A 23,177-nucleotide genomic window follows, 5' to 3' on the forward strand; every position below is an offset into this window, starting at 1 on the left:
GTTTCCCCCTCTGCCTCTAAAGGAAAAATCACCACGTGTGTCAGGCAAGGATCCCTGGGATTTCCGGAACCACATCTTCCCACTCTTCTGACCCTTGGGGTAAGGTCTAGAGGGAGTGGAAAAACGGACTTCCACGGCAGAGAGAGTCTTGCCTTCTTGCTCACACCTGGTCAATGTGTCTTTCACCTGAGGCCCAAAGAGAAAGGAGCCATCAAAGGGAGTATTGGTGAAGGACGCTTGAAAAAGTTCCGCAAACTGACACAGCCGCATCTAAGCATGTCTCCTGAGGGCCACACCTGTGCCAGCGGCTCTGCTCGCTCCATCGGCTGCATAGGAAATCAGCCTCATGGAGGGGTTGACTATGGAATTAAGAGTCGCCAGCTGGGAAGCTACTTTGGCTTGTACTCCCTCAGCTCTACGATCATGAAGGGCATCTCCAAGCTCTTTCAGGAGATCCCTTTGAAGATGAATAAAATGACATAGATAGTTCAGGGACCTCATCGAGAAGGTCGCTGAAGCAAACATTCACTTTCCGTATCTGTCCATCGTCTGAGACTCTTTGTTAGGGGGATGAACAGATGAAGAGGTTTCTGCTAACTCTTTCTTGGTGGTTGCTGCTACCACCATGGCATCAACGGGCACACCTTTGGAAAGGAATTGCTTATCCTGGGGGGGCTGTAATAAACTTGTTAGGTCTCCTCGGAGTTGGTTCCACAGTGTCTGGAGCTGACCAAGCCTTTCGAGCCACTACAGACATGAGTGGGTCGAAAGGAGGAGAAACGCAGGAGGTGGAAGGTCGGGAACCGAATGCATCCAGGAATACAGTCTCATCCTCGGTAGGGGCTAGGGAAGTCCAGTTCCCCCTCTGCCTAAGCATTTCAAGGATGTACGAAAAGGAAACATCTTCAGAGGGGGACTTCGGGGACCCTTCCGATTCATCTAAATGTGTATCTGAAGTGACAGACTCAGGGTAGTCAATGTGCTTCCTCTTGCACTTCTTCCAAGGGGGCTCCTCTGAGTGATCAGGAGAGGCCTCGGAAGAAGAGGGAACACCCAATGGGGTGTCCTGGGGCATCGGTTCCCTACGCTTGGGGTCTGGAGGAGGAGCAGAGGTTGGCACAGACACTATGGGGGACGGAGCCAATGGAGCTGGTAGTGGAGCTGTTTTGGGGGACAGCACACTCCGCATGACCTCGAAGGTGACTCTACCTCGAGGCAGAGAAAGCTCCGGTTCTGAAGACATAGAAATCTTTCTCCGCACAGAGGGCAATGGCTCCGAGGTTGATGCTGGAGCCGAGCTCACCTGCGCCAAAGCTCAGAGGAGAAGAACGGGGTCGGACAAGGGTCCGATGCCACTCCCCCCCCCCCCCGGAGCCGACGAGAGAGCCCTGGCATCCAGATTCCTCGATAGAAGGAACAATCGAGGTAATCGGAGCCGAAGGAGAGATGGTGATCGGAGCCGACGGTTCCACTACGCGCACACCAACGACCTCCGGCTCCGAACTCAATGGAGTCGGAGGAGGAACGGAAATAGAGGCGGTTGGAGCAGATACCTGTTGAGGTGGGCTGGATAGTAATTTAGCTAGTGCCTGTGACTTAAGCAACCTACTTACTACTCTTTCCACATCATGATCCGAAAACAGAGGATCAAGAGGAGTGTGAAGAATGGTGGCTATGTTCACTTTGTAATAACGGTGACCGAGGCGCCGAGTGGATGGACTCTAAAGAAGGGGACCTCAGTCTCTTATGGCTCCATGATGGCTCCGAAACATCTGATGTAGCCAACTGAGGAGTTGTCTCGTCAGTGCCAGCTGGAACCGACATACTTGGTTGTTCCAGTATAGGAGTCGACTCCAAAGGTGGAACCGACGGTTTGACAAATTTAGGGGATTTCACTGGCTGAGAACTCTTTGCCGGTGAATCCTGAGGCTTCAATAAACCTCGAAGGATTAATTTGTTTTTCCGCTCCTGCAGGACCCTTGAACTAAAGGCATGGCAAATAGAACAAGAGTCCTGCAGGTGAACAGCGCCCAAACAATAAATGCAACTAGTGTGCCCATCTGACATTTTCTGACAGCATGAGTCACACTTTTTGAAGCAAGAAACTTTCGTACCCTTGGACATAGCTCTACCACTACACACAATCCAAGTACCACAAAATACAGACAGACAAAAAATCTCTACACTACTAAACGAACACAACAGTTTTTTTTTTTTTATACAGTAAAAAGGAAGGGAAGGAGAGCCTCTAAGTTAAACAGCTGTCCTAAGGGAGGGGGAGGAGAACTCTCTAATTTAAATTAATTCTTAAGAAAAAAAGGAACTGCGGAAAAAAGCGACGTCCACAAACAACACCCACAGAGAATAAAACTATAAGGGGAAGTATACACTAGTTTTAAGAAGTTTAAACAAATATAATTATATAAATATACAAAAGTATACAAGCCTGAGCCAGAAACGACACACCTCATAGCTGAAGCGGCAAACGAGATCTGGGTAGCTTTCGCTAGGCATCATGGGATAAGGGGTAGCCTCGAGCCAGTAAACAGCTCTCGAGCTATTGAAGATGGCCGATTCGGAGCAGAGGATCAACTCCGATCCCAAACAGCAAGAACGAAGGCGAGATAGACAACTTAACATCATCAGTTTCTCCATAGAAAGAGTAGTTTAAAATAAGTTCTAACAACTTTTTACCAAAAAAGTGAAACAGTAACAAGCCTGTTTTAAAAGGGAACATAAGTCATACCACAGTAACAAACTTTTCCTAATGTAATGTTTTCAGAAAAAGTAAGTTTTTTGTCAAAAAAGTAAGGTGGAAGATTTCATCCCTGAAGGGAATTTATCTACCCTTCAATGGAGCTGTGTTAGCTGACCATCGATCCTCAAAAGCCCACACAACAACCCTCTTTTTAACAGCGGAAAGCTCTTAAGGGCTTGGCACCCAAACCTGAGTCAGGTCAGCCTGAGGTAACTAATAGTTTGGGCACGAGGAAGGTGTTCTAAAGCTTTGGAAGCTGGCCAGCTGTTATATTCTTTGCAGGACATAACCCATAAGGTTATTCCAGCAATGCTCAAGACGACGAACATTGTGAAGTACATCATACTCCCCACCTGCACACTGTGGTGACTTACTCATATTATCACAATATACAGCAGAAGGCTAAAGGAATCAAACAAAAGAATGTAGACTGAAAACCATTAGCAAGTCATAGTCCCCAACTCTCTGAAAAACTTGAATGGGGAATTGCAATGTTCTTCCTAAATTTAATGTATTTTGACACTTTTTTCATGAATATGTCGATGCAGTTTTTATCTTGAACATACTCACATACGTGAAGTGTCAGATATACCTAATGAAAAAGAACAAAGGCCACAACAATATTCAGACTGTCCTACACTATGCATGCCGTTTTTTTTTTTTTTTTAAGTCACTACTATCTATCAAATCTAAGTGAAGAGGCCAGTAATACAGCTGCCTTGATGGTTGATGTTACTATAGCTTTATGGAGAATCTCAAATGAAATTCTGAGAGGGTTATCTTGGCAAGATCATATTGAAGTTTATAGGAAGTATACTCTTTACAAAATTTACATAATTAGGATGACCTGTATATCAGTCAGCAAGGCTAAGCAATGAACTACAATTCATACTGGAAACGTGTATTTTTTGAGGAGGGCGCTGTTAAGCCCTGGGTCTTCAGTAAAGCAATGTACTGGCTTCTACAACCAACACAGTAAAATGGGACAAACAGTAAGGAGATCAACGAGAAGATAATATTCAGACCACTGGATATATCCACGTCTTCTCATGTGTACCACAGCCAGCTTATTTAATGGACTCCTCAAAAATCAATAAAAGTACCACACAGTACAATATTAACGTTTACTTAATTCAGAAAACCTTAGAAAGTAAAACTGACAAACCAGAGCACTTTGAGAAACAACGATGACATTTAACTACAGCACCATTGTAGAATATAAACCGGTGCATTACAATGGTTACATGTATGAAGAAACAGGGAATAGTTCCCCCAAGGCAGCTGCCAGTAAGCAATAATGCATTTATTGATCATCAATATGCACACATTTAGTAGACTTACTAACTTATGAATGCGGTAGCTCTTAATCATAAAAATACAGGAAGAGATTTTAATCTAAGAACTACAATACTTATTTAATAATAATGGGAAGAAAGTTAACTTGCTTATAGGAGAGAAACATGGGAATATGGCACATTTTTGACACCAACACACTGCATTAGGTTACCTCATCATGTCATTGTCTAAGGATCTGATAAGCTGCTGTACCAAACACACAATCAGAATCAAGTGAATACTCAAGTCTAGTTAATCTGAAGGGACTGGGTCTGACAAAAAACAGTCTTTTTATTGGAAGAAGTCACTGGGGACACAGAAGCAGGGTAAACAAACAAGGGGCTTGGAGGCCAGGCATGGCTGAGCACACCCTAAATTTCTTCAACACTTCTTTCGGCACAGATTCATTCAGCATAGGAGGATTGCAAGCTTTCTTAAAAACATCCTCCAACTCTGATATCAATGTAGGGAAGGGCGTCACGTCTGTGACCTCATCTTCCAAAAGATCATAAACTCTGCTAATCTCAGGGGCAGGCAATGATTGCTCCCAACTGAATACATCCCTAAATCTACCCAGCACTTGGGAAAAAATATCTATGTTTGGGTTTCTGAACCTGTTTGACCATTGATGAAACTGGCTGACCAGAATCTGACACTTCCTAAAAGATTCCAAATCCTCTTCAAAATCAGGATCCTTGGGTAGCTGAATGGGAGTTGAAGCAGTGGCATTACTCATAACCTGAGTTTGTAGCCCATAATCAACAGCCTGAAATTACAGTAGTGTAAAATTTTACCACAAAGGTACATGCCCTTTTCTTCATTGTTGCAGTATTCATTACATTAGGGATCCTCTGCCAAAAGCAGACCGACATCTGACCAGTACACCAAAGCCTTTAGCTTGCTTTAAGGTATGCTGTACATCACATCTATGCTCAAGTGGCACAGGGCATAAAGGTGATGTTTGGATGCACCAACCTCAGAACTGAGAGCCCCAGTAGGAATGCCAGTCCAAGGAAAAGAGAGGTAATCAGTACATCCAGAAGAGAAATGGAGCAGAGGGTGGAGGGAGGGAGTGAATATTGCAACAGTGAAGAAAAGGATATCTACCATTATGGTAAGATTTTACACAACTGTACTATGTCCTTCCATATGACTGCTGCAGTATTCATTACATTAGGGAGAGTGTTAAAGCTCAGGAAGAAACTTAGGAGGAGGAGGAAGGGCAAGCAGAGCCCTCTAGGAAGCCATGAAGGATGGCCCTACCAAAACCAGCTCTAGTTCTGGAGATTCCATCCAACTTGTAGTGCTAGGTAAATGTATGCATAGAAGTCCAGGTAGCTGCCTCAAGAATAGAGTTAGCATCCAAACCCTCCAAATCCTTGAAAAAAGCCCCAGAAGCCGCAGCTCTAGTAGAATGAGCCTTAACAGGAAAAGGAAGGCTCTTACCATGAAAATAATAACAAAAGGAAATAGCTTTAGAGATCCAAGAAGAAATAGTTTGCTTGGATATAGCTAATCATCAGGACCCAATATGAAAAGAAACAAACAGCAGATCATATTTCCTAATAGTCTTAGTCTTATATAAAATCTGAATTGTTTATGCACATCCAATGTGTTCAGCACACTTTCACAGACTGCGGAGAGGGGAAAATGTGGGCAAATTAACAGACAACTCCTTAACCACCTTGGGCATAAAAGAAGGATCATTACGCAAGGACACCCTGTCCTTAAGAAATACCAAAAAAGAAGTACAAGCCATAAGGGCTTGAAGCGCAGACATCCATCTGGCAGAAGTAATGGCCAACAAAGGTACAGTCTTCCAAGAGCAATGTTGCAAGGAAGCTGAAGTACCAGCCTCAAAAGGAGCTCAAGTCAGTCTTTCCAAAACAAAATTAAGATCCCAGGGAGGAGGAACAGGGTTCCTGACAGGCCTAATATGAAGGACACCTTTACCTTTAAGAAATTGTTTAGCCTCAAATCTAGAAGTCAAAGGAAAGGAAAAAATGCATACAAGCAGAGACAGCCGATAAGTGGGCCTTAACAGAAGAATAGGCCAGCCCTGCAGTAAGCAATTCACACAAATAGGAGAGAACCAAAGGAGCATCCACAGAAAGTGGATCCAGGTTATGAGAAAGACACCAAACAGAAAACCTCTTCCATTTGGAGAAGTAGGATTTCCTAGTACAGTAAACTCAAGCAACCGGCAAAAAAAAAAATTAAGAAATACAGTAGAATTTTCATATGCTGCACTTTTTGTTTTCCCCCCACAGAAACATACCTTATGATTTTAAGTTTTAGAGTTTTAAAAAGGAAGATAGGAATAAATTCCCTCTCTCCCCAACCCGAGAACAAGTCAAACCAAACAAATAATAGAGTACAGTATTAGTCAGGCCTGTTTTTAATAGTAACTCTCAAGCAGCCAGAAACTATAGTTATCCGGCATCTACCAATCCCCATGGGTGCCAGTTAACTGAGAGTTTACTGTAGTGGGTTTCCTGGCCTCCTGCAATAACCTAAGCATGTCCTCAGAAAAAAATAGGTGTCTTTGGAATCCAAATCCTATCACTCACATTGTCAACTGAAGACTAGACAGGTGAGGATGGATGACAGATCACTTGTCTTGTGTGAGTAGGTCCCACCCTGTAAGGTAACTTGTTTTGAGTGGCCTTGGTTAAATGCAGAAGAAGGAACCAATGTTGTCTCGGCCAAAAGGGAGTCACCAACAAGATTTTGGGAGAATCCTGTTGAATTTTGAACAGGACTTTTGGAATGAGAAGAAAGGGAAGGAATGCATAAAGAAACATCCCCCTCCAACAAAAAGAGAGGGCATTCATCTTCCAAACCAGAGGGCCTGGGACTCTGGCACAAAACAGTGGAAGCTGTCCATTCAAAGGGCAAGCAAATAAATCCATTAGGGGTGTATCCCGCTGATGGACAATGTACAGAAATACATCCCTGTAAATGCATCCTTTTGTGGGACTGAGTTAAGGACCTGATCAGTGTGCCTGCCACAACGTTTTGACTTGAGGGAATGTAAGCTGCCTGAAGAGTCACTTGATACTGGGCAGTAAGATCCCACACCAGGATAGCCAACCAGCAAAGATGAGGTCTTGTGTCCCCCCCCCCCCATTTGTTTACGTACCACATCACTGTGGTATTGTTTTAAATACCTTGAGAGGTCCTGGGGAGAAAAAAGGACGAAAAGCCTGAAACGCCAGCAGAATAGCCCTCGTCTCTTTAACACTGATGTGTTCTTTCTGTTGAAGAGGCAACCACACCCCTTGCACATTTAGGCAGCCAAAAGCTATTCTCCATCCTATGTCTGAGGTGTCTGTGAACAGCTCCTGGGAGGGAAGAGGGGGATAAAAGGAGAGGCCTGGGTTTCATGACAACTGCTGAATCCACCAGTGAACTTCCTTGTTTAGACAAGGAAGAAGAGGAACTACAAAGTCTAGTAGATGCACATATTGAAGTCAAACTGACTTCAGAAACCACTGAAACTTTCTCGTGTTGAGTTTGGACAGAGTACAGGGATGGTGGATGCCATGAACCCCACAGCCCAGAAAAACTCCCAGGCTATGATAGAGGCCAGAGGAAGAAAATCTTGAAAGAAAGATAAGGTCAAGATGTTGGCAGGAGGCAGAAATGCCAGCACAGACAACGTCTGAATCCTGCACCCCAGGAAAATATGGCCCTGTGAAGGAGTCAGAAAAGACTTTTTGAAGTTTACTGTGAACCCCAGGCTTTGTAGAAGGGAAATGGTAAAATGAAGATTTTGTAAGCGGATTTCTGAAAAGGATGCCTGAAAGACGCTATCCTCCAAAATAAGGAAGTCATTTTGGTGGTCCCTGCCACAAACAAATTCTACAACAGAAGGAGGAAACTGATGCGGAATAAGGTGACGTCACAAGGCTGGAAAAACTCCCTTACCAGCCTCAACAAAAAGTTGAGATCCCTCATCAAATCTCCTAAAGCTAGCTATGAAAACAGAATTGCAGCAGATAGTAAAGACAACCACAAGGCCTTCTATAGTTATGAAAATTCCACAGCAATACCCAGATTTGCTCTGAGCTACTGCACAATGGTACCTCCTATACCGAGCCAACAAATATTGCCAATATACTGGCAGACAGATTCAGTGCCAGCTTTACGCCCCCCCCCCCAAAGGACCAATCAAAATACCAGTAGATTGCAAGGCACCCAGTATTACTGCTGCACAGGTTAAAACAGCACTGTCCAAGGCTAAGAATACAGCTTCTATAGGACCTGACAATATCCCTGGTTGTGTTCTACATGAACTACAGAATGAACTGGTACCTCACCTGTGTGCCCTGTTCAATCACAGCCTCACCTCAGGCTTTGTCTCTACCGAATGGCGCACTGCTACAGTCGTCCCTCTCCACAAAGAAGGAGCGACTACAGACCTTGCGAACTATCGCCCCATTAGCCTGACGAGTCTGATATGCAAAGCTATGGACTGCATCATCATGGACCTAATAAACAAGGATATAGGGAATCTCCAAATTCTGGATCCCACACAGTTTGATTTTGTGAAACGTAGATCATGCCTGCTCAACTTGGTCGACTTCTCTGAGTCAGTCACCAGAGCTGTGGATGAAGGCAAGGTGGTTCATACAGCCTGCCTTGATATAGCCAAGGTCTTTGATACCATTCCCCACTCAGGAATCATAGAAAAACTCACTAAGCTAGGCATCAACCCCTATACCACTAGGTGGGTTGCAAACTGGCTCACAGATAGAACCCACAGTGTGAAAGTAGCTGACTCCAAGTTCCGTCCTGGGTCCTCTCCTGTTTGGTATCTATTTCTCTGAAGTCCTGGCCAACAAGAAGCGACTCTGGCTGACAAAGTTCACAGACGATTGCAAGTTGGGAGCTATTATTAACTCCCCAAGTGATGTTGACATCCTACAGAATGGCCTCACTGAGACCAATGACTAGTGTCAGAACCATGGCCTTAAGCTCAATGCCAAAAAATGTGTCTTCATCCCCTTTGGGAAAAACCCGGTTCCCATGAATTACCACATTGATGGTAGTCCACTGAACACAGAAGGCGTTACAAGAGATCTGGGAACACAGGTTGACAGCAGCCTCTCTTTTGATCACCACATTGTCACTGTGGTCAGAAAGCCCCCTCTATGTGGCACATCTCATTACTAAGGGTTTTGCATTCAGGAAGAAAGAGGTCATTGTCTCCCTCTACCCTTCCCTCATTAGGCCAATCATAGAGTACAATGCCCCATTTGGCATGTACTTCACTAGACACCTGCAACAACTGGAGAGGCTGCAAAAGTACCTCACAAAGAGGATCCTAAACACTTGTCCTATATGGGCAGACTCAAAAAACTGCCAACTATTCTCTGTTTCATATCGTCTACTTAGAGGCGATCTCTGCTTGACCTACAAATTCATGTCTGACCCAGCTCTGTTAGAAATGCTACATCTAAAGAAATCCCAATTCCTCCACACCACATGCTCCAGAGACCTCAACCTCATTACCACAATCAACAGAATGTACTGGAAGGACAGGTTCATAACTCAGAGACTGCCCATGCTATGAAACAGACTTGCCATACATGTCAAGCAAAGCACCTCGCTGACCCTCTTCAAGAGAAATCTTGAGTGGATGGGACATAGAAAATCTACCCTGGGATAAATCCAGTGGCTCTACTCGACAGAGGCACTGGGAACTAAGGTCGGGTGGCATGATACCAAGGTAATCCTATGGCTAGGCTTGTAAAGGCCCCAGGGCCATCAGCCTAGTACACACCTATGAACCTAAATAAGTGGTTGCCCAAGTAAGGAAATACCTGGCTCCCCTGAATCTTGCAAAAAGCAATCACAGGAGCTAGGCATTTGGTGAATACCCTTGGGGCAGTAGATAGGCCAAAGGGCAAAGCGGAGAACTGAAAATGCCAGGAAGCAACAGAGAAATGCAAAAATTCCTGAAAAGGGGATGAATACTGATATGAATGCAAGCATCCTTGAGATGATGAGGAACCATAAAGCCCGAGGAAGCAGCAAAGGGAATAAAGTCTGAAGGGATAACATTTGAAAGGAAGGAACATTCAGAAAAGTACTCAGATGAGAAATATCCAGAATGGGTCTCCAAGTATCCTTTCCTGGGGACCAAAAACATTCTGGAATAAAACCTCTTCCCCCTTTGAGCAGCCTGAACCTCTTGAATAGCCCTCTGAGTCAAAAGATCCTGAAGCACCTGTAGAAAAAAGCTCAACTGTTATTGTGGTGGCTGAGGAATGTCCATAAAGGGGGGGGGGGGGGTTCCAAACCATAAAATACCCTTGGTGAATGATGGAAAGACCCCAAGAATCTTGGGTTACGCTTAACCAAACAGGAAAAGACAGAGAAGGATGAAGAAAAAGAATATGTCTAGGAAGAAAATGGTAGTCAGACAGCACCTGTTTTATCAGGAAAGGAAGGCTTCTGAGCAAGAGGAGTCTGAGTAGACTTAGAAGGGGGAATCTAGCTACCACCCTTCTTGTCTTTAGGATGACAAGACTGCCTTCTAACAAAAGCTGGTTTAGTGGGGTACCTTCTCGGAAACTTAGGCAGTGGTGAAACACAAATATGTTTCAGATCCTGTAACTCCTTGCCTTTCTCCTGCAGGGACTTAAACAACTCAGCTGCAGCAGCACCAAACAAACATTTATTATCCAGAGGAGCATCCAATCACCTTAGTCTTAATATCATCAGGCAGAGGTTGAAGTCGAAGCCAGGAATATCTCAACACACAGCAAGAAGCAGCAGCCTTAGAGGAAGCATCTGCTGTATCATAAACACATTTAATGCAATGGTGAGCTACTTTGGAAGAAGCCCCTAACAGAGACAAGGCAGAATTATTGCCATCAGAATCAGGAAGGTCATAAATAAACTGACAAGCCGGAGAAAGAAAAGCCAAAACATATCTGGTAGAAGAGTCTGATAATTAACAGCCTGAAAGTTTAGGGTAGCTGGAGTATAAACCTTTTTACCCAGCCTTTCCATAGCCCTGCTGTCCTTATCAGAAGGAAGAAGCCTAGTCGAGGCTAGTAATTTAGAAGGCTTATAGATGCCACAGAGACCACCGAAGGGTCAGCAGATGGGAACTTGTAAAGGAATTTGCAGTCATCAGGCACTTTATAAAACTGGCCTGGTTTCTTAGGAGCAGCGGCCTGAGAGTTTGGAGCCTGAGAAGCAGAAGAGAAAGCATTCAATAAAGCAGCCAAAACAGGAGGTACAGCAGAGGGTTTGAGAGACTCCATATGAAGGAGCTCATAATATCTCCTCTGCACTTTCAGACACTTGAGAACAATCCCATTTAAAGCACTCCATCATTCTGGCAATGGTATCCCCCAAAAGAAACCTCCTCAAAAGGAGATTCAGTACTAGTACACTCTTCCTCAGAGCCATACTCCAGAGGGGAAAGAAACTCGGTAGAATAGGCCAAGGATTCCTCATTCGAATACTCATCTTCCTCAGAGGAATCCTGATCCCTAGATCTCTTGAGAGGGGAAGATGGCCAAGGAGGAGGAGGGACAGAGACCCCCTGAGGATGCTTCAAAGCCAGAGCACTGAACAACCCCCGTGTAAACTTCTGCCATTCACTTTGGGGGGTCCTTCAGAGTAGAAGTAATATGTTTTGTCTTCTGCTTCTTTTTTAAAGGAACGTCCACCTTATGAAATGAAGAAGGCTCCAACACCAGCCTACACTCAATCATAGTTGGGACTTCCTCCCTAACCAGTAACTGGTTGATCATCAGCCATGGTTCCCTCTGAGCATCAAAAGCAGATGTCTGCAAGACATCAGAGGACATCCAGGGGAAGTCAGGAGTGCAGCTGCTGCAGAGGAATGCAGTCCAGAAACCGGACGATCTTCAGGGCTTTCACCAGCCTCAAGAGAGATGTCCAGTAGAGGAGGCACAGCTGAAGAATCTGAATAGATTTTTTTGGCCTTCTATGAGGATGGCTCACCCTCAGGCCAGGAAGTACCCTCTATAGAGTCTTTTGCTAAGAGCTTTAGACGCTGGTTCTCAAGATAAATGATGAGAGAGGAAAGATGACTACATAAGGTCTTTGGAACAAAAGCCTGACAAATCGTACAGGATGTATGGTTGTGAGAAGCTCCTTAACAGAACAAACACTGCCCGTGACTGTCTTTTTGGGGAAACTGTCTTTCACACTGACATTTACCCTTTCTGATTGACATAAAACCCCACAACAACACAAATGTTAAAAGCAAAAAGGGTAAGTCAAAAAACCCCAATGAGGCACTTATCTGAATGGCTAGGAAACCTGCAATGACTCAGGTGATCAGAGCGATGATCAAAAGATGGTGTTCAGACTGGCGGCAAAAAAGTTCTAAGGATGGTACATCCAGGCATCACCTTTATGCCATACACTACGCAAGGAGCATGTATGTGATGTAAGGAGTACCTTAAAGCAACCTAAAGGCTTTGGTATACTGGCCGAACATTGGGTCGCCCTTGGCAGGGGATCCCTAATGTAATGAATACTGCAACGACGACACAGAAGGACATCAAGGGATCTTGTCACAGCCAACAGCTCAGGTGGAAACACATTCACAGACTGTTGTCCTGCAATGTGGTGGGTCTTCTGTCTCTTTTTTTGAATGCAGTACACAAATGAGGGAATCCCTGGGGGAGACATATCAACATTGGCAACAGATTCCGTACCCAAAGTGTTTGATTTTCTCATGCCTGAACCAGGAAAGAGTACAGCCCCAGAGGACATGTCTGACCCTCATACCTGAACCAGGAAAGAGTACAGCCCCAGAGGACATGTCTGACCCTCATGTCATACACAGCTGTGATACTAACTTCACACCACGGAACCTGGAGGCAAAAGAAAGCGAGATGTCAAATAGTCTACCAAAGGCTTATGGGCTTATGTGGAGTTACAAGCCACAGGCTGAGGCATATTTCTTGATTTATTTCTATGCTTTTTAACTGCACAAGGGATAGACGGGGGGGGGGGGGCACCATACCTAAATTATCAAGTCAGGGGATAAAAAAAAAATAGCCAGCACAAAACCAAATACTAGCTGCACAGTCAGTCCAGGACAAACCCCACTACATTCTCCCAAAATAGCAATCTGAAATCTATTTCTGAATACTGCACTGAGTAAAATGACTGTAGTTTTAGTAACACAGTTCAAAGCACAAAAGTCCCCAATTTTAATGAACAAAGGCTAGTTTCAGCCCCAAATAATTAGAAACATCATAAAACAGCTTTTGACAAGGAATAAAATATAAACGTATGAACAATTGCTATCAGAAGTGTTTAACATACAAAATGGTGCCAAAATCATTATTTAAATAAAAAAAAGTTTAAAATGCTGTCAACTTACTCAATCACCTCAAATAATCATAACCCCAAAGACAAAACTGCAAAAACAGCAAGTTTTCATGTCAAAACTTTCAAATGAAGCTTAAAACAAACTGTATAAATCTTACACTGCAGTAAAAATAAAACCCCGATTGCATATAATTTTCCAATTTAAAAAAACATACAATACTTGGGACTCAAACAGTTCCATAGGTTCATAGGTGTTTACTAGGCAAATGACCACAAAGGCTTTTTTAAGCCTAGCCATGCATCCCAAATCTCTAAGTTCCAATACCCTTGACAAGTGTTCGCGTGGGCCTGGGAGATGAACCATTTACAAGTTACCTGTATCCATTAGATACACAGGCATCAAACCAGGGATGAATTTCCAGTTTCCTATCTAATTGTCCAAGTTGCACTTGAAATGGGTTAAGGAGGAACTCAGCTTCACATAGATAGGGCAGTCTCTGGGATACATACCTCTCTCTCCAGCAGGTCCCATTTATATCACAGGCAAGGTTCAAGTCTTTAGTACGGGTAATTCTGGTGCTGTCTGTTTTGTGGATATGCAGGATGTCCAGAGTGGAGTCTGACAATGCCATGTATGCCAGGCATAGATCTCCCCTCAAAAGCCTGTAGGAGATGGAATACAGGAATAGGGCCTTGAGGTGGTATGCATAGGACATTTTAATTGCTCCCTGTATTCTTTTAATGAGGAACCTCTGTGGACATGCCAGTTGTTGGCTATGCCTGGTTAGGTACAAACCAAAGGGGACACTGTACTCGATGGCAGGTCTGATGAATGCCAAATACAGTAGAACAATGACGTCCTTGGATTTAGATGCCATAACTTTGCTTATAAGTTGTGCAACAGAGAAAGATTTCATCACCACTGTAGACACGTGATGGTCAAAGGCTAGATTACTATGCACGTGTGTCCCTAAGTCCCAGACTACTTGGTCAACTCTAGGTGGCGTGTTGTCAATATGATAATTACCAGGGATGAATGACTTCCCAAAGGATATTATTATGCATTTCTTGGCATTTAGTTTAAGTCCATGGCTCTGATACCAGTTGTTTGTGTCAGTGTCAGATTCAATAACCTCTATTATTCTACTCACTTACTCATTCAGCCATGTTTATCACCAAGTCTGACTGTATACCTTAACTAGGATAATTTCTAAATTTGTATTAATTTTCATTTTCTTTTATTATCTATTGTACAGCTCTGAGAATTTTTTGTATACTATTGCTAAATTATTTGCTTTGCTAAGTGTGCCTCATACACATGTAATTCAATGTACTGTTGTAACTGATATTATTTGTGGAGCATTTCTCCCTGGGCCTCTGCTGAAAAGGACTATTTCTCCAGTCAGACTTTCCCAGTAAACACATGTAAAATAAATAAATAAAAATGACAGCTCCTAATTTGCAATCAACTGCAAATTTAGTCAGCCAGAGACCACAGACACTGGCCTTGACTTCTGAGAAGTAAACGCCAAAAAGGAGCGGTCCAAGGACTGATCCCTGATTGACTCCACTTGTGACTGGCATCTTTGTTGAGGTGGACCCCCCCCCCTCCCAGTTCTAACTTCCTGGGTCCTGTCTGTGAGCCAATTGGCTATCCACCGGGTGACATACGAGTTTGTACCCAACCTCTTGAGTTTGTCAACAATGCCAGAGTTGTGTATTTTGTCAAATGCCTTGGCCAGGTCAAGGCAAGCAGTGTGAACGATTTTGCCCTCATCCATTGCTTTGGTGACCTTCTCAAAGAAGTCCACCAGGTAGAATAGACATGATCTTCCCTTGACGAAACCAAACTGGGTTGGGTCCAGTGTCTGAAGGTTTACTATAGCTCTGCTGATCATCTCCATGACAATTCTTTACATGGCTTTACATATAAGACTAGAGAGACTTATGAGTCTGTAGTTTCCAGGCTCTGTAGGTGGCCCACGTTTGTCCCGAGGGATGCCTGTTGCCTTTCTCCATTCATGAGGCACAAAGCCTGTTTTGAGGTTACAGTTAAATAGTAATTCCAGAGGACCTGATAGGTCATGTTTCATGCTATTTAGAAGGCATCCTGGGATACTGTCTGGGCCCACTGATGCAGTGTTCTTGGTCTTAGAGAGAGCATTAAGGACCTGTTCCCTAGTGATAGTAGAGGGAGTTACATTTGATGATATTTCCTGAGGGAAGGTTGAGGGGGAGAGAGGGGGTAAAGTTGTAGGTGAATTTAATCAGTCAGGAGGTTTGCTGTACCTTCTGGGTCAGTATAGGCAGCTCCATTTACAATAAGCTCTCCACACAACTGGGTATTGCCTTTGAGGTTGCAAACATTGCTAAAAATGCTTTGTGGTCGCCCTTGGCCTCGGAGGCCAAACTTACCTCAAATTTGGCTTTGGTAGACTTTATTTGTCCTCTGAGTTGTTTGTTTAGTTTGATGAGAGTGCTTTTACCTGCTGGGTGCTGCACTTCCTAATTTTTGCCATGATTGTCTTCCTCCTGTTATACAGCCTACTGATTCTATGATTACACCAGGGTGGCTTGTTTTTTTGAGTTAGCTCTGTACTTTTTCCATGTGGGTACAGCTGCCTCTATGCAGCTATTAACATGCTTGTACAGGGTTTCAGTGAACAGTTCTGCATAGGCAGGAGTGTTCTCGGGGTTGATGGGGGCTTGAGATTTTGCCAGCTCCACACTTAATAGCAGGATGTTAGCCTTAGAATAGTTCCTGAATATTCCAGGTTTAACTGGGGGTCCAGGTTTTATTTTTACTTCAAAAGGAGACCATTTTGTGGTCTGACCTTACCAGTGATGGCATTACAGTAGGGGGTGTGCAGCACTTTCCCATATTAGTGAGGACCAGATCCAGTATGGTTGCACCCCTGGTTGGTGTAGTGACTATCTGGTCCAGGGAGTTGGTGTTATCAAAATCCAGGAATCTCTGTGTATGTACGTTTGGTGTCATATAGGATTCCTGGTTAATAGTGCAGTAATAAAAGTCACCCATGAATATGGTAGTGGGTTGGATAGTCAGTGTTTCTAATAAGTTCAAATACATAGTATGTGTTTCCTGGGTCATAGAGGGGGACCTACAGCTTGCAAGGAAGTGGTACTGGATTTTGCCTAGGGTGATTTGAACAAGGAGCAGCTCAGGTGCATTGTCCTGTTTGACCAGCACTGAAGTACATTTACTTTTGATGTAAACAGATACACCTCCAACTTTAGTCCCTGCCTGTGAAGTAGCTGGCCTAAATGTGTGAAAGGCATTACAACCTTGCTCTGTTGGTGTGCTCTCTGCAGCTTTAAACCATGTCTCAGTGACCGCACAGACACCAGCATTCTCTACAGTAAATGGAGCTTCTAGGGAGTGGAGTTTTTTGAGCAGCAACACCTTTAGATTTTCTTGTTTTTGATTTGCTATGTCGGAAGCACTTTCAGTTTGGCATTGCCTAAAAAAGGCATTATGAGGGAAGACAATGTTTTAGCAAACATTCAAGAGCCTAGAGGGGAGAGGTGCAGACCATCCCTGGCAAAGCAGCGTGGTCTGTTGTCCATCTCCTTTCATGCTGACAAATACTGCACCCCCTTAGAATGACATCATCTTTTGTTTGTATTGTGGCAGCATCCTTGAAGAAGGTAAAATGCTGCTCAATGGTTTAGAATGCACAGCTAGGCTTGTAAGAGCACTAGTGGTCATTAGCCTAGTAACAACCTATGAATACATTATTCAAGCAGTGATAGAAAAAGGCAAGGGGAGGAAATGAAACCCCAAAGTGTTTCTCATCTGAGCTCAGCAGTTAGAGAGATCCTTCTCTTACTATGGCACTAGAAAACTAAAGGATCCTATCAGTGGGTCTGAAAGGTGGTCCCTGTACTGCCAGTTGATTGGTCCATCACGCCCATAGACAGGCAGTGGGAGGAGCTCTGAGCTTTGGCAGGTTGCCAGAGAGAGGTAGCAGAGCACTGCTACCCACATGCCAGTAGGGTAGCTTATTTGTTGAACGTATAAGCTGCTGCAGAAGACAAACAAGGTGGGCAAATCTGAGAAGTTGTGGTGTTTTGGAATGAGAGGAAAGGATGGATTTGTTGGACTACATTAAAAGCAAGATGTGGACTGGACACAGTTTGGCAAGGAATCATTTGGTATTGAATTAGCCAAAGACTACATTTGTAAGTTACTGAACTGAGGTATATTAAACCTAGGTCAGTTCTGGTGGTTTTTACATTGTGTTATATACAAACACAGCAAATAATGTGGAGTTTCAGGCAACCAGGGAGTAGAATGGTTGCTTCAGGGAGACCATTTTTTGAGCTCAGTTTTTGGAAATTAAATTGCAACACAAGATGCACCTAGAGAATGCAATTTGACAGTATAAAATTAGAAAAACAAAAATTATGTATTTACCATAAAGCTAGATCAGTGAAGAATTTTTTGGTCTGGTTCAGCCTGTCGGTTATCAGATCAAAGAACGGACATTTCCAAAGACTTCAGCCCCCAAATTCCTCTTCCTCCACCCATCGTACCTCCCCTCTCTACAGTTAACTCAGACTGAGTTTGCTCCTCTAAAAGAAATCCCAACTGTTAACTCTACGATCATAAAGTAATACCCCAAAAAGGAGGACAAGAAGAGAAAAGCTTCAACAACTCGGCCATCTAATGTCCAGCAGAAAACACAGCAGGAGGCAAGGAGGGAAGGTTGAAGTGAACGGAAACAAACAACATGAATCTATCATTACAGTGAGTAAGCAACTTTCATATCCGATGCTGTCTTTTCCATCTGAGTTCAATCTGTGGGACAAAGTCCCCAGATATGTTTCACCCCCAGGGAGGTCCTAGGATATCACATTCCACATTATGATGGAACTAAAATAGGCTCTAGACCTCAAATGAATATCTAACTTGTAGTCGTAAGACACAATGATATATGAACCCAACCAAGCAGCCACAGCACAAATGTCATCTATAGGAACTCTGAAGAAGAAAGCCATGGAAGTAGCCATAGCTCTAGTACAGTGACCCTTCGGTTTTGCAATGTAAAGTCTTTCCTTTCAAACTATATCTTCATGAAATGTAATCATAAAGCTGCTTACATAAGGTGCACTTAGATACTGGCTTCCACAACCTGGCCTGTGAAAAGGAAACAAACAGCTGTTTAGAATTTCTCAAGGACTTGGTTCTTTCTAAATTAAACCTTAGTTGCCCGTGAATATCAAGACAATGAAGCAAATATTCTCCTTTGAAAAACTGGGGAAAAACACTGTCAAGTGAATGGCCTGATTCATGGTGTTTTCTGATACCATGTTAGACAGAAAAGCAGGATCGAGTCTGACAGATACCGTGTCTTTGTGAAATACAAGCTATGGAGCCACAGAGGATAATGCCTGAAGCTCTGACACATGCCTGGATGAAGTAACAGAAACCAGGAAAATAAAGTATTCCAAGAAAACTTCAAGGAAACTGTTGCTGAAGGCTCAAAAGGAGGTCCAGCAAGAACATAATGCATAAAAGGTAAATCCGAAGGAGGGACAGGGTCGCAGACAGATGGGCACTACAAGAAGATGTAACATAATAGTTAAGGTGTTTGCCTTACAGAGACAAGGTACAGGGTTTGATTCTCACATGGTGTAACTAGCTAGGCTTAGAATGGCCCATAAGGGCAGTTAGCCTAGGATTAATCTAAGAACTTATGAATCTATAAGAAAGTTCATCCTCTGAGAAAGGCCTCTGATATCTTCAGTGTTGTCACAAATGTATTATCTCTATCAATATGAAAGCTGGAAATAGCTGTTAACTGCTCTTTAAATAGAGAAATTACTAGATCTCAAATGAAACAGATCAACAAGGAAATCAACAATAGCCTCCAGAGGCACTGAAAATGGATCCAAATCTTTAGAAGCCCAAAAAGGGAAGCGTTTCCACTTGCTAGCATACACTTTGCAGAAGACTTCTGGGAAGAGGACAAAACGTGAACCACTCGCTCTGAAAGCTTGACATCTCTGTCCATTAAGGGAAATGGAGAAACCATGCAGTTAGTTTTTAAATCTGGAGGTTGAGTGGGTCCAAGTCTGCTGGGTGAGAGATCAGATCCAGAACAGGATCCCGCACCCAAACAGGATACCTTAGAAGAGACCACATTAAAGGGAACCATACTTGATGGGGCCAAAAAGAAGTAATGACTATCAGAGTCGCTCTGCAATGGGCAGCTTTCTGAAGAAACTGTATTATCAGAGAGGTAGGAGGATAAGTAAAATGGAGACTGGGGGGGGGGGGGGGGGGCTATCCTGGGTGACTGTCCCTGTGGAGGAACTAAGATGAAACAACTGCTGCCCTTGGTGATGAAAAGGGAAGCAAACAGATTTGAAATATGGGACTGCCAAAAAAGAAAACTTCTGTGCCCCTCACCTCAAATTTAGGGATCACTTCTGAGGAAGAAGCCACTTCCTGCTTACACTGTCTGATAAAATGTTGAATTTCCCCAGATTGCATGCCACTACCAGAAACAGCTGAGATGAAATCGCCCACTACCAAACCCTCATAGCCTCCAGATAGAGTAGGACCGGGATCCCCCAAACCTGGTTTATTCACAAACAGTATACATATATAGATGCACACGCGTGCACACACACACACACACACACACACACACACACACACACACACACACACACACACACACACACAAACTTACTTGCTGCTTCCGTGTATTGAAGCTTAATTACTACAACAGGAAAGCTTTGTGTTCTGGTACATACCGATTTCCAACTACGGAGATAGCACAGAGTGCACCCTGCTGTACTTCTGGAAGACCACAAGAGGGCACAACAACTCCTGGCAGCATAAGATCTAAAAGGGAACACACACACGCAACAGAATGTTAATATTTGTTCATTCTTTTATTTTATTTGCCTTTGTTGGCTAGAAAAGTCAGACTGGGCAAAACCCATTTTCAGCTGAGGCCCAGGGAGAAAAGCTCCATCACAGTACATTTATATTAACAAGTGAATTTACACAGTTCTCAGAAAAACAAGTTATATTTTGCAGAAAAAAAGTTAACTATTACAAGACTGCTATACATATATGTGTAATATATATCTATATATCTATATCTACACACACACACACATCCACATTATGTGTGGGTGTACACACACACACACACATATATATATATATATATATATATATATATATATATATATATATGTGTGTGTGTGTGTATGTATATATAACACACACAGGGTATTTACATTAGACTTTATCCAGTTTTGCTACACTTCACCACCAACTTGTATAAAGTAATGAACTAACTGATTGTGTTTGCTTGTAATTATACAATACAGGATTCCACCTTGGTCAGTGATTTTATTTCTACTCTTATATAATACACATTAATATTACATGTAAAAGCAAACGATGTCGATAACACCACAGATACAAATGTTTATGACAGTCCGCATTACCCAAGTTCCTATAGGAAGGCAAAAGGATTTTGTCAGTAACTACTAACCCATCTCTGTTGTGAGCATACTGAACTGATTGACAAGGATGTACAGCTAGACGTAACTTCCTGTTTATAAAGTAATAACAAACAAGTTCCTAAAATGGATTCAGACCTAAAAATCCTGACAAGACCACAATGATCCACCTACCGAACTATGTTCTGACTATCCTGAGCAGACTATGTACAGATATGCTCTTCCCACAGTTCAGCATGGCATTCAATACTACAGCTTCTATAGGACGGTGCAGTGGTGCAGCAGTAGCATTGTAGCCTCACAGGAAGAGGTTCTCCAGTTTGATTCTCTGCTGGGGTGCCTTCTGTGCGGAGTTTACATGTTCTGCCTGCATTCGGGTGGGTTTCCTCCCACATTACAAAGACATGCGTCTGGAGCATTTCTCCCCGGGGCTCTGCTCAAAATTGGCTTCATTCCAAGTTGAACTTTCCCGGTAAACAAATGTTAAATTAAAAAAAAAAAATAGCTGATGCTCTGCTGCTCGATCAACTAATTTGGTTTTAACAACTCATGCAGTCAGACAGCTCAAAAACTAGTTTTCAGGACGATAAGTTGGGCTAATCACTGTTCTATTAACATGCAGATGATGACAGTGACAGCCACGCTATAATTCTCCCCTTCCACATTAGAAAGCTGTATTTTAAACTATTCCCAAATCCTTAATGCCTCTAAGACCAAGGCTACATACCAGAAAGTTCTCCAGTTTGACACAATACCAACCTCACCACAATCACTGGCTATTAAGCCTTAATGTTGTCCTCTGAATGAGTAGTTGACGTTTTTCCAATACTTTCCTCTCAATTAGGCATTGTCATTCTTGGAGCTTATCTCCTCTACAATGAGAAAGAAACATCCAAAACTGGGAATACTGCAACAGTGTCAAGGCTCTCTTACCCCACTTCTAAACAGAATTTCCAGTCCAATTCTTCTGCCTTTCTTCCTGCATAGTAGCTGCATCCTGCTTCATATTAATAATGCAGACAAACCCAAATCCAGCTCTGCATATGTTAGGAGTACAAGAGCTGTCCTATAAGCAACCCATGATACCCATGTCTGTGCAGTTTTACATAAACTTGGATGGCTGATCACCACTGCTGCTCTGACCTACGAGTAGTTCTCCTATGCCCACTTCATTCTACAGCAAAATGTTCCTTCTATTTTATGTAACTTGTGACATGATAACCCGTATCAGACCTTCTGTACTGCCAACATATCTCTTCTTTCCAACAAACTTCTCCACCATACCACATACTTACTGCAAAGCTGGGGAGCTATCCTTCTTATGTTACATTCTGTGGAATTCCCTGATCAAGCAATCACACAACTGAATTCTACCCATACTTTCAAGATTATGAACCCACCTCTCAGTCACAGACAGATGTGCACACCAAAGCAATGAGTGATGACCGATGTTCTCAATTTATTATCAGCTTAATGTCAGTGATGTTACTAACTGTTACACTGGTACTTACACAGGTTCTCTGTTGGGACTAGGACCTCCCTATCAACCATGTTCCCCCCTGTAAGCAAGTTTACCTGGACAACAAATTAAAAAAATACATTCAAGGGCACACATTAAATAAACCTAACTCCTACATGTCTTTATACCAAGAGACAACTGGTAGCAATCTAATGAAGGAGTTAAATGCACAGCAGGTTTCATAAAAAATGACAAGTCATGCCAACATGGAGAAAATGGTTACTAGTGGCAGCATTAGTGGAACCTATTCCCTTTAAAAAGTAGGCAATTCTCAATGCAAAGGGCATGAAAGGAAAATAAAAGTATTTCTCACAATAATGCCAAGATCTGCAACAGACAGAATGAGGAAGATCCTGGCAAACTACAGGGACGGTATAATGCATGATATTTAGACAATGGAAAGAAATGCACCACAAAAGGCAAATTTGGAGAAAAGTTAAGAGGGGGGGGTAAAGAATGGTCAACAATAAATAAAGGAAGAAATGGAGACATTTGTTTCAGTTACACAACATAAGAAGAGCATTAGAAAAATGAGATGGTGACACACTTAGAAGCACAGAAAAGCACCACCTGCAAAAAGAAGCAAGATACTTCTGTAATGTAGAACAACTAGCTAACCTCCACTTTGAGAGAGGTTGCTGTGGACACTTTTTTGTGTGTGATGTCCAGGAGGCCTTTGAGGTTTTGGAATTTTACGTAAGAGCATCAACATATGTGGGTCTA

General features: G+C 43.1%; 1 protein-coding gene across 1 annotated transcript in view; it reads right to left on the bottom strand.

Moving 5' to 3' along the window:
- EIF2D (eukaryotic translation initiation factor 2D) overlaps positions 1-23,177 on the bottom strand; it is a 486,000-nt gene that overhangs the window by 354,131 nt on the left and 108,692 nt on the right. Inside the window, exon 4 of the mRNA XM_044076862.1 lies at positions 20,213-20,303. Within this exon, the coding sequence (XP_043932797.1) occupies positions 20,213-20,303 (91 nt within the window). The remainder of the gene's footprint in view (positions 1-20,212; positions 20,304-23,177) is intronic.

The sequence above is a fragment of the Protopterus annectens genome, chromosome 7.part0, assembly GCF_019279795.1.
Source record: "Protopterus annectens isolate FY-2018-M chromosome 7.part0, PAN1.0, whole genome shotgun sequence".
Lineage (NCBI taxonomy): Eukaryota > Metazoa > Chordata > Ceratodontiformes > Protopteridae > Protopterus > Protopterus annectens.